General features: G+C 46.8%; 1 protein-coding gene across 6 annotated transcripts in view; it reads left to right on the top strand.

The window, feature by feature from the left end:
• The window catches only part of MYO7A (myosin VIIA), a 102,962-nt gene that overhangs the window by 12,443 nt on the left and 75,198 nt on the right, over window positions 1-15,321 (top strand). For all 6 annotated transcript variants that reach the window (XM_061458068.1, XM_061458063.1, XM_061458067.1 and 3 more), the window contains exon 2: window positions 6,621-6,678. In XM_061458068.1, coding sequence (XP_061314052.1) covers window positions 6,661-6,678 — 18 coding nt within the window. In that variant the 5' untranslated portion in view covers window positions 6,621-6,660. The remainder of the gene's footprint in view (window positions 1-6,620; window positions 6,679-15,321) is intronic.

The following is a 15,321-nucleotide window of genomic DNA, read 5'->3' as shown; positions in this document are numbered from 1 at the left end:
GGCTGAATTCCCGTTGCTGTTGCATTTAGGGCAATGCTGTTGAGTTTAATGGGATTGCGTCTTTGCTCCATGTTAAAAGAGAGGATGGGTAGCAAAAGCTGAAGGCTGGGTTTTATTCTTCATGTAATCTGTACTGGAGGGCTTAGAAATTGTTATTTCTTATTGAAAACATGAAGATATTTGTGCTATGGGAAGTGAAGGTGTAAGGGAATGGCCATCACCGTGAGCATTTCGGTGCAAAGCTCAGATGAGGGAAATGAGGGAGGTGTTCATGTTTTAAGCAGCACCCTGATAGCTGAACCACTCATAGGATCAGCTGGGTTGGGAAAGCCCTTTAAGCTCATCCAGTCCAACCATTCCCAGCACTGCCAAGGCCACCACTGCCCCATGGCACTGAGGTGTCGTCTCCACGGGGTGTGAACCCTTGCAGGGACAGTGACTGCAGCCCTGCCCTGGGCAGCCTGTTCCAATGCCTGAGCACCCTCTGGGGCAGGAATTGTTCCTCAGCTCCATCTAAACCTGCCCTGGTGCAGCTTGAGGCCGTTTCCTCTTGTCCTGTCACTTGTTACTTGCTCCATCCTCCTGTCAGGCAGTTGTAGTCTCATCTAGTGAGACACAAAGTCTGGACCCTTTTCCACCAAGGTGGAGTTTAACTCCAGTTATCCTCCTCTCAGCAATTCCTGGAGAGCCAACCTGCACGTAGACTTTGAGGGCAAACCTGAGCAGATAGGAGAACTCGCCTTTGGTGCAGAAAAGAGAGCAAAATGGGAAGCTACAGCCAAGGAAACAGGGATATCCCAGGCAGCACTGGGTGGCAGATTGGACTTCCCTAAGCTTTATTCACAATGGGCTCAGGCACCATGGCAGATGATCTGAAGTTCTTACTGGGAGAGCCTGAGTGTTTCATTGAAAAGTGGAGTGGGAGCTGATGGGAGTTATCTGTAAGTGCTTTCACAGGGAGCAGATACCAGATCATAGAGTCATAGAACCATAGAATGGTTTGGGTTGGAAAGGACCTGAAGATCATCCAGTTCCAGCCCCCTGTCATGGCCAGGGGCACCTCACACTAAACCATGGCACCCAAGGCTCTGTCCAACTTGGCCTTGAGCACTGCCAGGGATGGAGCATTCACAACCACCCTGGGCAACCCATTCCAGTGCCTCAGCACCCTCACAGTAAAGAACTTCTTCCTTATATCCAATCTAAACTTCCCCTGTTTCAGTTTGAACCCGTTGCCCCTTGTCCTATCACTACAGTCCCTAATGAAGAGTCCCTCAGAGTCAGCTATCAGATGCTGAAGCTCTGACAAACCGTTAGACACAGGTCATGTCATAGAGACGACCCAGTCTGATTTCAAAGCAGGGCCACGTGCCCCATGCAAAGAGTTTCCCAGCCACGGGGTATCATCCTGTTGTTCCTCTGCTCCTTGGTCACCACCCCAGGCCAAGTGCTGCATGAGACCCTGATACAAGGGAAGTGGAGGTGCAGCAGTGAAGCGGAATCCTGCCATGTGGGTCCATCTGGAGGGTCACTTGTGGTTGGTAACATACGCCTGGCCTCAGCTGGCAAGGCAAATGCATATGAGAATAAGATGCTTCATTTAGACACTAAGCATGATTTGACCTTTGGAGCTAATTTGCTGGAGACGTAGTGGGTTGTTTATGTTGAGAGCTTGCTTGTTGATCAGGCTAGCAGGGAAGACACCTGTTAGTCAAGGAGAAGATGGATGGTTGTTATCAGACTGCTATCTTCTGACCTGAAAGCCCTGGCTTTCATTAGGGGGTCTAGGGAGGATGCTTCCCAAGCATGCCAGCTTCCAGCAGGACAAAGAGTTGAAGCATTGGTATGTAGTGACAGTGTCTTCTCCCTCTCTACTTGCTGTCATGCACATGGAACAGTTGGAGACCCCCAAAACTGGTGGGTTTGTTAGTTTAACCTCATTCAAGGGCCATCATTCTTCTTCCCGATCTGAATCCTGCTGTCAGGTAAGGACAAAGGCACTTGTCTCCAAGGGTGCAGGTCTCACCTTTTCATTCACCATTACTGAGATGAACAGCAAAATACATTGCAAAATCCTTAATCTTCCTCGGATCCCGTGCTGGAGGGCAGGAGGTGAATGCAGCAGTGTGCAGAGAGCATCGATGTGTTAAACCTCAGTGCTCAGATAAGGTGATATATTAGGTTTCTGTCAGTCAGCTCAAGTAGATGTAAGGTGAATGAACTTTGGGGCTTATTTACACCATGAAGTGCCCAGTGTTCTCTTTACACCAAGCTGGGTGCAGGAGGGGACAGGCTGGGATTGAATGTGGATGTGAATTAAATACTCATTTTCTTCATTGCATATACAGACAGGTAAATCCCGTGGAACATGGAAATAAGGAGAAAGAAGCAGAATTTACATTTAGAACGAAATAGCTCAGTTTCTCCTAACCGATGCTTAATGGCCATGTGCTCTGGAGGATTAACACTACCCCAGGCAGTATGGCCAGTCATGTGGCTGGGCTCTGGTCCTAACGTGCCAACAAGCGGTGCAGAAATGCCAGTTAAAGGGATTAGACTAGCAGCCCCCTTCTTTGCAATTGCAGGGTAATGGCTTCATTGGGGTTCCTCAGGCTTTCTCCTTCCAGAGTTGAGCTCTGTCAGGTTCCTCTTGCATTTGAGATCCCTTCAGAACCAAGAAAGCCATGGGGGAGGTCTCTCTGGTGGAGACCTTCTGCTGAAGCACTCTTTGGCTTCTGTTGACTACTGCTTGCAAGCAATCGGCATGTATAGTTTATGTCACACATCACTCTGCATCCAGAAATAGTTTAAAGCCCATTCAGCCTCATACACTGCCTCCTGCAGATGCTCTGTTCAGATGATGCTCAACCAGTGATGGCCAGGAAAGCTGCTAAAAGAACCACATTTACCATAAAAAATACAGTTTCCAGAAGGGTGTATTTGTGAGCTTGTGTTGATAGAACCATAGAATGGTTTGGGTTGGAAGAGACCTTAAGGCTCATCCACTCCCAACCCCTGCCACGGGCAGGGACACCTTCCACTAGAGCAGCTTGCTCCAAGCCCCTGTGTCCAACCTGGCCTTGAACACTGCCAGGGATGGGGCAGCCACAGCTTCTCTGGGCACCCTGTGCCAGCGCCTCAGCACCCTCACAGGGAAGAGCTTCTGCCTTATCTCCAACCTAAATCTCCCCTGTTTCAGTTTGAACCCATCACCCCTTGTCCTGTCACTGCAGTCCCTGCTGAAGGTCATGTGTGAGTGATCTGGGAGTGTGCTGAGTGTGTTTGTTTAGCCCAGCTCATTTCCCATAGCACAAACAGCTTTATTGCTTCACAGAGGAGATGAAGGTGGGATTGAAGTGCCCTACACTCACCTGCCAGTGAGGGATGGAGGGTCCAGATGGCCATTTTGCTCTACCAGGACACCCATGAATAAGCAGGCATCTGACCTCCCTGGTGCTCAAACAAGCCCAGTCCTCCTGAGTGATCCCTGTGGGAAGAATAAAGCAGGCAGTCTGCTTCTGCCCTTCCCTTTTGGGGTTTTCCATGCTGAGCAAGCTGTGGGAAAAGCCAGCTGCCCATTATGTACAACATCTCCTGCTGCAGCATCACGAAGGGACTTACAGAGCATTGAAGGAGAGCAAGTGTGGTGGCTTGGGCTGAAGGCTCGACCTTCAGGAAATAGATAATTGAAACCACACAACAGGCTCTGGGTACCAAGTCCTCTTTAAAAGCAGAGTGTGTTTGGTATCTAAATACTCTTCGAAACTTGGCACAACACTTAATCAACATCAGCACAGGCTGGGAGGAGCAGGGTCATAGAATCACAGAATGGTTTTTGTTGGAAGGGACCTTAAAGATCATCCCGTTCCACACCCCCTGCTGTGGGAGGATGTCCACATGCAGGGTAGTTTTTATGCTGGGAGCCACAGGACAGTGCTTTGCTTCAGCAGCAGAAGGATGAATGCCTGAAGGAGCAGTTCTGAGACCTGAACCTGGCTCTAGTCCAGCCTGTGGCAAGAGATCTCCTATGCCACTTGGACACCCAATGGAGCAAACTCACGTGGGCCATTTGGCTGATTAGAGTCATAGAACCATACAATGGTCTGGGTTGGAAAGGACCTTAAGATCATCCAGTTCCAACCCTCTGCCATGGCCAGGGAGACCTCACACTAAACCATGGCACCCAAGGCTCTGTCCAACCCAGCCTTGAACACCACCAGGGATGGAGCATTCACAACCTCCCTGGACAACCCATTCCAGTGCCTCAGCACCCTCACAGGAAAGAACTTCTTCCTTATATCCAATCTAAACTTCCCTTGTTTAGTTTTTAACCCATTACCCCTTCTCCTATCACTACAGTCCCTTTTAACAGGCCCATAATGACTGGAATACTTAGGAGCTCCCCTCTTGGGTGAGATCTCTTTTCAGAGAGGGAAGCTGAGGCAAGGAACCATAAGATGACTTATCCATAGCGGATGTCCTTCAAGCAAGGAACTGAAACTGCTTCCCAGTCCAGTGTTCAACACTGCCCTTACAATCATCATGTTACAGTATTGGGAAGGACCTCTGGAGAACCTCACCCATCTCCTGCTTTAGGTCAAGCCAAGCTTTCACTGGCTGTTCCCAGTGGAGGAGGCTCCTCAGCATCCTTGGCAGTCTGCTTCAGCACTCACAACTTGGCAGGGTGAGAAAGTTATTTGCAAGCCATATGAATTAAGAGGAATAATTTAACATGCTCCAGAGGAGATTCTGAAACTGAGAATTAGGAGAATTCCTCACAGCCTTTCAGATATTAAAGTGGATGCATGATTTTCCACCAGTTATGAATCTGAGAGCAAAATGAACCCATTAAATATGGTCTGTGGCCAGTATCTGTCTAGTGAGTATTTCCTAATGACCAGCGATGCTTTGGCTGCTCTTAGGACACCAGTTCCTTTTCTGGGCAAGGCAGAGGGATCATATAGATCATTCAGCATCTGGATGTTTTCATTAAGGTGGTGAAGGCACTTAGATGGCAAACTGCTACAGCTGTCAGTGGGGAAGATATCTGCCTTCAAATATGAGGTTGGTAAAATGTAGAGGTGGTGCAGGCAGCGTGGCAAGGAAAAGGGGAATAATGGGAAATGCTGTTGAGCCTCTGCAGTCCCTGCAGGAGATAACAGAGATAAATCCTGCTTTTCTAGAAGCTAGGATGTGGTTCCAACTGCAGATGAGAAGCTATAGAAAGCTCAGCCAGCAGGATCAGCACCGAAGACTAAGTCCTACATTACTGAATGGGATGAGTGCAGTTGCTGCTGGTGGGGAAGAGAGGTCACTCTCCTCACCATCAGTAAACTGTGCTGGGACACTGACACAGGGCGTTATCGCTATTCTCATTGTTATCATTATTGTAAGTCATAGAATCATAGAATGGTTTGGGTTGGAAAGAACCTTAAGATCATCCAGTTCCAGCCCCCCTGCCATGGGCAGGGATGCCTCAAGCTCTGTCCAACCTAGCCCTGGGCACTGCCAGGGATGGTGCATTTACCACTTCTTTGGGCAGCTCATTCCAGTGCCTCCTCACCCTCACAGTAAAGAGCTTCTTCCTTATATGTCCCATATTGTGTCTCTTTGGGACATTTTACCTGGAGAAAGTTGAGGGGAGTGGAAAGACTTTGCTATTCCCTCCTGTCCCTGCAAGAAATGTTCTTCTTTTAGTGGGAAAAGCACAAAACCAAGAAGTAAGGCTAAAACCTGCAACACAATATTTAGGTTTGTATGATGAGTCTGGACTACCTTGTCACTGTAAAGGGGAATGTCTCGTGTCCCGCAAGATCAGCCTTCACCAGCCTTCACGTCCCCAGCATCTCATAGGGAATGTGTCTCTCAGACAGAGTGCCTTTTTGCTGCTTCCTAAGGCATTTACCATAGCGTGATCCACATCATAAATACAACAATTCCTGGTTGTAGCAAGGATGACTTGGAGATTAAACACTGCAAAACTTCAGTCCTTTGAAAGGGTTTTTCATTCGTGCACACCAAACCCATTTGATGCTGGGAGCACCATGAAGTGGAACAAACCCTGGAGCAGCGTGGTGTTTTCCCATGTAAATCCCACACAGGTATGGTTTGCACAACAGGCAGGAGCAGAGTGTGGATACGCTCATTCCAATCCAGGTATTAGTTGCAATCTGTTTGGGCTTGGTATTTCCTTTCCTCTCCTGAGAGCAGTTGTGACATCAAGATGCTAATCCACACAGTCTTGTGAGCTGTAAGGACAGGGCTCCCCTTCTCCATGCGCTTTCATTCATACCACGGGACCCGATGACACAAGTGATAAATCAGTATCAGTCTGTTTGTCAGGTTAATCCTTGGATAACTTTCTAGGACTCAGTTTACAAAATATGACTTGCATAAGCAGCTCCATTCCCAGCCTCACCACGGTGCAGGAATTAATCTGGATGTATTAGAGGATTGTCTCTGGCTGTCTGGAATTAGTATTACGAAAGCACTGGGAGTATAAGTGCTCCGTCTTCCACACTTAGGGGCTGTATCTGTCCCTTTAGGGTTGGGGCAGAGCCTGAGCTTGGGTCTATGAATAAGGATTTCAGTTCATTAACTGCTGATTTCTTTTGGTTCAGGTCCATTCCTGGTGATTGCTGATGTGTTTGGACAGGAACCATGGTCATTCTACGACAGGTAAGCGAAGCATTCCTCTCGTCAGGAAGGACTAATGAAAGTCTTTTATTTCTGGGTGGGAAAGGTCACATCAGGCTATTTTGATCCTCTTCTATTTCCCTAAAAGGACCGTTACAAGATGCAGAGATATTCATTAGCTTTAATCCTTGACTGGCTTAGAGGAAATAATTGCTCTGTGTGTGGAGTCCAGCTTAACCTCATGTAATGTTCCACTTCTCTCATCTGGGGTGAGTCTTGGATGTGCAGAATAACACAGCTTACTGCCTGCCTCGAAGGGTGATGTAGTACAGGGGTGATTTTCAGTTTCCAGGAACAGGGCTGCTTGGGCAGTGTAAAAATGGAATCCTTTTGTGCATTTAAGAAGCAATTGAATTGATAAATTGAATGTAAAGTCTCATGTAGATTCTGAAATAATTTAGGGTTTTGGATCGTAGTGTTTTCCCTGTCTCTAGGCATAACATGTCTCACTTAAGCTCAGCTTCTGGGTCGTCTCATTGCTATGAGGACATGGGGAGGACTGACAGTGCTTGGGTTGGGGCTGCAGATTGAGACTCGGATATGTCAGCACAGTCAAGTGTTGAGGTGATGGAGCAAATCTGCCCACCACGTTTTGATTTAACTCCGTGCCTGTCTTGGCAAAGATGCTTTTGGCTGCAACTGGGCAGAAAACGCTGGACCACTGAAGCCACTCAAGTGGGATCAGTTTATACCAGTGACAAGGAGAGCTGAGGATAACTTTGAGCATGGAAGTAATGCCCAAGATCTCATGGAGCAATGAAATGCTCTTTACCCTGTTTCCCTGCCCTATCAGGAGCTGTGGCCCAATAAAAACAGGCTGTGCTTTGGGAGGGGTGATTAGGAGCTTGGTTCTCCTTCCAGAAGGCTCAGAGGTGTTTGTTGGCTTCATGTCACGAACTCTGATGTAGTTTGCAATGCCAAGGAAAATGGGTGTGCAAATTAAAACAAAGCTCACATATGAGTTGGAAAGCTCAGAATGACAGTTGTGGCTCTAAGAAATAACCCTGTAACAACTATGGTATCTCTGCAGGCTACCTGTAATATCTCTCTGTCAGTGGTTACCCCTCTGTGGTTCAGGTTCAAGTTCATAGTCTTCCATGTTTTGGTCGAAATTCACCCTTTGCAGACCTTGAATCTCACATACCATGCTCCTATTTATCTAAAATCAAAGTGTCTTGTCTAGGAAAGGAGGATTCTGAAGTGATTTCCTTCCTATCTGTCAGAGGGTAGGATCGATCTCCTTTCTGGGCATGTGTTTGTCTACCTAAGCCCTGCGCACCTAGGGTAGGTACTTAACAGATAGATGTGAATGGAGAGCTATGGTGCAGGGACATCAATCTCTTCTTCCACCTCTTCTGCTATTGTGAAAATAACTCACAGTAAAGGGGACAAGGTGATGGCTACGACAACATCCTCAAAGGACTTTATGCCATCCGTCTAGATGCTGATTTGCCAGTGCCAGGATCTAGTCTGGGATCTGGGTCCCTAAAACCTCAGGATGTGGTTGGTTTGGTGTGAAAATGGGGCTGAGTTCTTGGGCTTTTAGCTCACATGTCTGCGGTGTTACAGCAGTAAACCTGGAGCAAAGCAGGAGTGATGCTGCCCCTATGTTAGCAGATGAAGGTTATTTCTAGAGTGGAAGGTAAAACACAGTGTTATTTCTGTACTGAAAGCTGAATGCTGGAGAATAAACCTGGAGGCATTTGTGATTGATGCACTTCTATCACCCGAGTGTTCACAGCCCATCACCTCTAGGCAGGTATTACAAGAACCCTTAACAGCAAAGCCTTAACATTCAGTGTGTGTGTTCAGCTTCCTATAGGCCTTTTTAGAGAAGATACTCAGTTGTTTTCTATACATAGAATCCTAGAATGGTTTTGGTTGGAAAGCACCTTAAGATCATCCAGTTCCACCCCTCAAATCAGGGAAATAGGTTTGTGTAGAACTTGTTGCTTACTGCACATATCTCTCTGCATCATGGATAAGGTGAGCAAGGGCCCCTCCATAATGAAATAAGGTTTCCCAGTTGTTGGCTCTTCCTGAGGTCACTTTATACCAGTTTACCCCATGTAAAGGTCCAAATGGAGTCATGCTTCAACCACTTTGCTCCCTGAAGTCCAAAGAGCTGCTGTTTATGGTGGTGCCTAATTGCAAGTAGCAGGAATAGATGTGTTCTGTCCCTCTTTTTCCGCTATAAATCCAGGAATTCTGAAGGTGATCCTGTGGCATTGCATCCCTTCCCCTCTCCCATCAAAACAGCTCACCCTGGGATGTCCCTCCGGGGCTGGCTCTGAGTAGCTGAGCCCAGGGGGCAATGCACGGCTCTGAGCAAGGGGAAAACACACAGAGCTCCTGCCCTGTGTCTTCCACCCAGTAACTCGGAAGAAAAGCCAACATTGTTCCCCAGCAGGGGCCTGCAGGGAGACAAGCTTATCAGCTTTAGTTACTAGCAAATTGCTTCTGGCAAGCCCATTTCCATGCACAAAGAAAGGGAAGATGGAGAAGGAGGGCTTCCTAAATTCTTGCCTTGGCAGCCTGACAAGTCATTTGGCTCCACAGCTCGTTCCCGCATGTTCTGCCTTTTATTTAAAGGAGAGATGGTTTTAGTGGAGACCGGGAGGATGTGGTGGCCCTGGATGCAGATCACCACATAGCCTGGTGCTCAAAGGAGAGGGCTTTGCTGAGGACACCATTGTCCTGGTGGTGAATCATAGAATGGCTTGGGTTGGAAAGGACCTTAAGATCACCCAGTTCCATCCCAATGCCATGATGCGTTCTGCATGAACGAGACTGTCCTTAACACATTCATGTCTGTGCTTTCTGAGGGTATTTGTGGCTTCTTGTTCTTGTACCAGGACTATGTTTTAACTTGAATTGTCCTTTCTCCTTCTTGCCATTTCTCAGGGGCTTGTATAGGGAGCAATCCCTTTCCTTACTACTCTTAGGAGTGACAAAAATCCAACAAAACCCTTCTTTTCCTCATTGTAAACCAAGCTCTGCAGCCCTTTCATGCTGCTGGCAGCTCTTTCTTCACCTGCTCCAGCTTAATTCTTCTTTCTAAGACCAGAATCTCACATTCCACTGCAGGTAAAAGGGATCTGTGCAGTCCATTAATAGATCTTGTGACCATTGGCATTTACAGAGACTTGGGTTTGATGCTCCAGGAGATGTTTTCCCTTGCTGGGAGTACGAATAGCAGAGACTATTTCAGTCCATTCACAGCCATCTCCCAGCTGGGCTTTGTGAGCATTGGGTTTACCTGGACCTGACATACGTTGTTAATGGATAACATGCATTCAGCTTTGCTAAGTGATTCGTTGTGCTGTATGTTTTGTCAGCAAAGAAGGGGAGGGGAAGGAAACCAGCGTTCCTGTAGGTCTTCCCAGGGCTGATCTGTAATCATGTTATCCTAAAAAGCAAAGTGTAAGCCCACTGTTTGGGTTCTCTTTCTCATAAACACTGAATAATTTAAGTCTTCTCCCATTTATGCCTTGTATCTGCCTGATCTATGAGTCTGAGGCATCCCTGGATAGCTGTAATGCAGCAATGAAAAGTCCTGCAGAAGCCAACCAAAGGGCACATTTGCATATAGATTGAAACAGGAATCCTTGGGAGCCATTCATTAGTTGCAGTGCTCAAGACATTTGGCTTTTTAACAGCTCTTTGCATCAAATCCTTTCCATCAAATTTATGGGACAATTAAAGTGCTGGGGTAGCTGTGTGCAGAAAATGAAGCTGCAGGCAAGGGAGATGTTCTTGCAGTGCTATGCCTGTGGAATATAAATTGCATGATGTCAACTAAAGGTAGAGCAAGCAATCTCGTGGCGTGGAGATACCCTGCCCCGACAGAGTCTGTCTGAAACACACTCATTCCTGCTTTTTGATGCCTTAGGATCTGAAGGGGGATACAAGGATGCTGGGGAGGGACTCTTCATTAGGGACTGTAGTGATAGAGCAAGGGGTGATGGGTTCAAACTGAAACAGGGGAAGTTCAGGTTGGATATAAGGAAGAAGTTCTTTACTGTGAGGGTGCTGAGGCACTGGAATGGGTTGCCCAGGGAAGTTGTGGATGCTCCATCCCTGGCTGTGTTCAAGGCCAGGTTGGACAGAGCCTTGGGTGAGATGGTTTAGTGTGAGGTGTCCCTGCCCATGGCAGGGGGCTGGAACTGGATGATCTTCAGGTCCTTTCCAACCCAAACCCTTCTATGATTCTATGATCCATCTTCCCCAAAGTATGTACACTGAAACCTTAATGTGTTTGATCTCAACTTAGAGGAAGAGGAGTGAGGGTTGTTATATGAATGGGTGAGTTTAGTTTTGCTTTATTAAGAGGCAGTAGCAAAACACCCACCTGTTGGAGCAAGTGCAGACGAGGCCACGAGGCTGATCAGGGGCTGGAGCAGCTCCCATATGGAGACAGGCTGAGGAATTTGGGGCTGTTCCGCCTGGAGAAGAGAAGCTGCGTGGAGACCTCAGAGCAGCTCCCAGTGTCTGAAGGGGGCTTCAAGGGTGCTGGGGGGGGGCGATTTTCACCAGTGACTATAGAGATAGGACAAGGGGTAATGGGTTCAAACTGAAACAGGGGAAGTTCAGGTTGGATGTAAGGAAGTTCTTTACTGTGAGGGTGGTGAGGCACTGGCACAGAGTGCCCAGAGAAGTGGTAAATGCCCCATCCCTAGCGGTGTTCAAGGCCAGGTTGGACAGAGCCTTGGGTGCCATGGTTTAGTGTGAGGTGTCCGTGGCCATGGCAGGGGGTTGGACCTGGATGATCTTAAGGTCCTTTCCAACCCTAACTATTCTATGAGTCTATGATTTCCTCACAATACTTTCCTATCCTTCAGCTAATTTCCTTTATAGATTTCACTTTTGGTGATTTCCCAAGCCTGTTGTGATACGTTTTGTTAGTAGTCCCTAATGTAGTCCCTGCCTTCCAAGCACTTGCCCAGCTTCCTTACCTCTCCAGGTCTCCTATTCACTTCCATTCTGCTGAACCCAGTCCCTACCAGATTTGGTTGATGTCCCCTCACTTTTGGACTGAAAGAGTATTTTAAAGAAGTATCTCTCCAAACTTGTCCACTCTGCCCTAGGTATCCACATGGGACCCTGATGAAGATAGGATGCTATCCTAGATGGTCCTTTGGTGTGCCTTAACCTTACATCCTCATAGGATTGCTCTTGCCCAACTCCTTTACCAAGCAGCAGATGCCCTCCATCCTTTCCCAGTCACTTTACCAGAATCCAGGCTTATTTTACATGCTGAAGAGCAGAGCCAAATGCTGATGCTTTCAACATTGGGAAAAACACCTATTTAGGACAGAGCTTTGCCTATCATTTGCACACCACAACTCGGAACCCTTTTGCGCAATCAGTGTTAATGCAATAGGAGCAATTTATGTGCATCTCCTAACACCCAGCCAGACGTTTTATTGCCAGCACCTTTGCTGGCAAATGACTCCTAAGGTCACACACTGCATTTTCATGATCTGCAAATCACTTTGTAAAGGCATTTTACTGCCCCTTGACCCCATAAAAAGGGTAGATTTGGTGTGAGACAGACAGGCAGTCTTTATCATTAAGGAGATGCTTGAAGTTAAACATTTGCCTCCAGCAAAATGTAATGCAGGCATTAACTGTTTATCCAGGCTGATTTCCAGCCCATTCCTTACAGAAACACAGGCATAATTTAACTATCTATGTGATAATACTCTTGTAGTCTCAAAATTAAGGCTACATGGCAATTATTGAGCATTCTTCACATGGATTAATTTCCCTTCATAGCATTTAGGTTTTCATATGAACACCAACCAGTTCTGTCTGTTGCTAGATCAAGATCTCTGCCATGCTTCACCTTGCAAACCCACAGCAAAACTGAAAGTAGCATTTAATAAACCCCATATGTAATTCAACCCTTTTCATCATAAAGTGGATAAAATGTGAGACAAAACCCCTCTGGAGGCCACATCTCCCTATGCAGCGTATGCAGAATGGAGTGTATCCACGTAATAAAATACCCATGAGAAAAATAAGAAATACCAAGAAAACAGGAATTATTTGCTGTGCCAAAATCATGCAGAGCTTATTTCTTTTATGGTTTTATTCTTTAAGCTGCTGTCTAGTTACAGTCTTATTCTGTCCTGTCTAGAGTTCAGGACATCCATATGGGAGTCCAATCCCACTGGCAATCCTCCCACCCACCATTCCTTGATACTTTAATGTAAGAAAGCATAGAGTCAGATCATACAGTGGTTTGTATTGGAAGGGGCCTTATATCTCCTCCAGCTCCAACCCCTGCCACGGGCAGGGACCCCTTCCACTAGAGCAGCTTGCTCCAAGCCCCTGTGTCCAACCTGGCCTTGAACACTGCCAGGGATGGGGCAGCCACCCCACCACCCTAAAATAGGTCCAACTTGCTTTCTCAAGCTGTATCTATTGCTTTGTTTGCAACGGCTGCTAATTATTTGGTGGGATTTGGCTTTTGAAGCTTTCTGGCTTGGTGTGGTTGAAAGGGATTGATGTTCAGGGTCTGGCTTCTGGTCGCTTTCTGAAGGCCAAGTCTCTTCAATATGTCCCCAGCAAGCTATAACCCATTAGCTGTAATGGCATCCCAAGCTCACAGTTTGAAGGCATCCACAGTGCACACCCGTATATGTCCTGACCCAACAAGGCAACTGTCTTGGCTGGGTCTGCCAACTACACCTGTGATTTGAGCAGTGATGATTGTCCCTATCTCTATCATCATATGTCAACCTAAAAACTCCACTCTTTATTGAATCATAGAATCACAGAATAGTTAGGGTTGGAAATGACCTTAAGATCATGTGGTTCCAACCCCCTGCCAGGTTTGCAACCTCTAGGTTAGGGGTTTTCTAGCCGGATTTGTTTACTGGTCCTTTAATAAACCCAGTTGTCCTCTGAGGTCTCTAACTTCTAGGCCTTTCTGGAAGTTCACCCAGCTGTGCTGGTGTGATATTTGGGATTAAAATGCACACTCTTGTCATTCCTCGTCCTGCTGAAGGTACCGTTAGCTTGTAAATTCAATTAAAACCTAGGGAGAAACCATCAGAAACAAACCTCCTGATGCACTTGGTAATTCCAGAGAGTTACAGCAGATGGGGCTGGTATTGTGCTGCTGGGAGCGTATGGTGCAGCTCAGAGACTGGTCCATCTCCCCTCTCAGATGGACCACCAGCAATTTGGATGGATCCAAACACAATAGACAGAGGGGCTTAAGGAATCCAAGCAAGTGGCTGCAATTACCATCCTGCTCTGGGTTTCCACTTCAAGGGTGGTCATGCATGGAGCCAAACCTGGAGTCCTCAAAGCTATGAAGCAAGCAATGGAATATGGATGATTTTGCTGGGTTTTAATAAATACTGGTAGGATTCATTGCCCAGAGAAGCTGTGGCTGCCCCATATGTGGCAATGTTCAAGGCCAGGTTGGACACAGGGGCTTGGAGCAAGCTGCTCTAGTGGAAGGGGTCCCTGCCTGTGGCAGGGGTTGGAACTGAATGAGCTTTAAGGTCCCTTCAACCCAAACCATTCCATGAATCCTTTTGTTATCTGTTTCCTGATGACAAAATAATCCCAGGTACTTCATGTTCTCAAGATTGTTTTTGACACCTGAAGTATGTTTTGTCCTTTTGGAAGGATGCTACTTGTATCCTGGCATCTCTGCACCCTCGTGGCTGGCACCTAAGGAGCAAAACCCAGCATCAAGACATTTTGGATTGCATCACAATCATAGCCAGATCTTTTTGTTTTCCATTATACTTTTCCCTAGCATCCATTCCTCCCAGGAACTGGCTTTTCCAACACACCCCTGGAGCAGCCCACTTCTCCCTTAAGCGGTCATATCACAAACTCCCTCTAGATGCTATTGACTGAGCTGCGAAATCACTTCCCCTCGGCACCCCTTGCCTCAGTAACCAAGACAACCCTCGGTGTGTAAGCAAAGGCAGTGTGTAAATAGGGCAGTGTTGCTCAGATCTGGCATGGCAGTGATGGAAAAGCAGCATTATCCCCCTTTCATTCAGTGTTTCTGGAGATGAGACATGGTATTTTAAGTAGTAGGGCTTGTCTGGACCTATCACCGCCACTTTGGCTAATGCAGACCCTGAGCACGGGCACGTTTCTGCTGGGGAAACTGCATTTACATGAATATAGATCACTACTACATGGGGAAAGAACACATTTTTACTAGGATTCAGCACTTCTTTGCACTATACCATTTCTGTTTATGCAGGAATAGGTGCGGAGATTACAGTAGTCCCAAGTCTATTTGCACAGAGGTACTAATTGCGGCTAGCTTTTGGTGAGGTTGTGAAATGGCAATAGAGGAGGAGCCTGAAGTAAAGAAACAAAGCACAAAAAGATGAAGCTGGAACTCCAAAAGAGAATTTGACAGGTTGCTTATGAAAAGTGAAGGAGATTTTTAGCACAGATGGTGGAAAAATCCTGCTTTGTTTCCCCAGGAATAAAATCAGGTAAAAGAATTCAATTTATGTGACTGCCTTTAGGCTTCTTCAAACAGCCTTTGTGAACCAGGCTGAAAAACATCCCTTCCAATTTACGTTTGTGTGTATGGCCTGGGTTGTTATTTTGCCCTTCATCAGCACTGTATTTTGG

This window comes from Pezoporus flaviventris, unplaced genomic scaffold (genome assembly GCF_033815535.1).
Source record: "Pezoporus flaviventris isolate CSIRO_AGI_PZ_B2104156 unplaced genomic scaffold, CSIRO_AGI_Pfla_v1 ptg000025l, whole genome shotgun sequence".
Taxonomy (NCBI): Eukaryota; Metazoa; Chordata; class Aves; order Psittaciformes; family Psittacidae; genus Pezoporus; species Pezoporus flaviventris.
The sequence above is the reverse complement of the archived record's forward strand: the minus strand, read 5'-3'. Positions and strand labels throughout refer to the sequence as shown.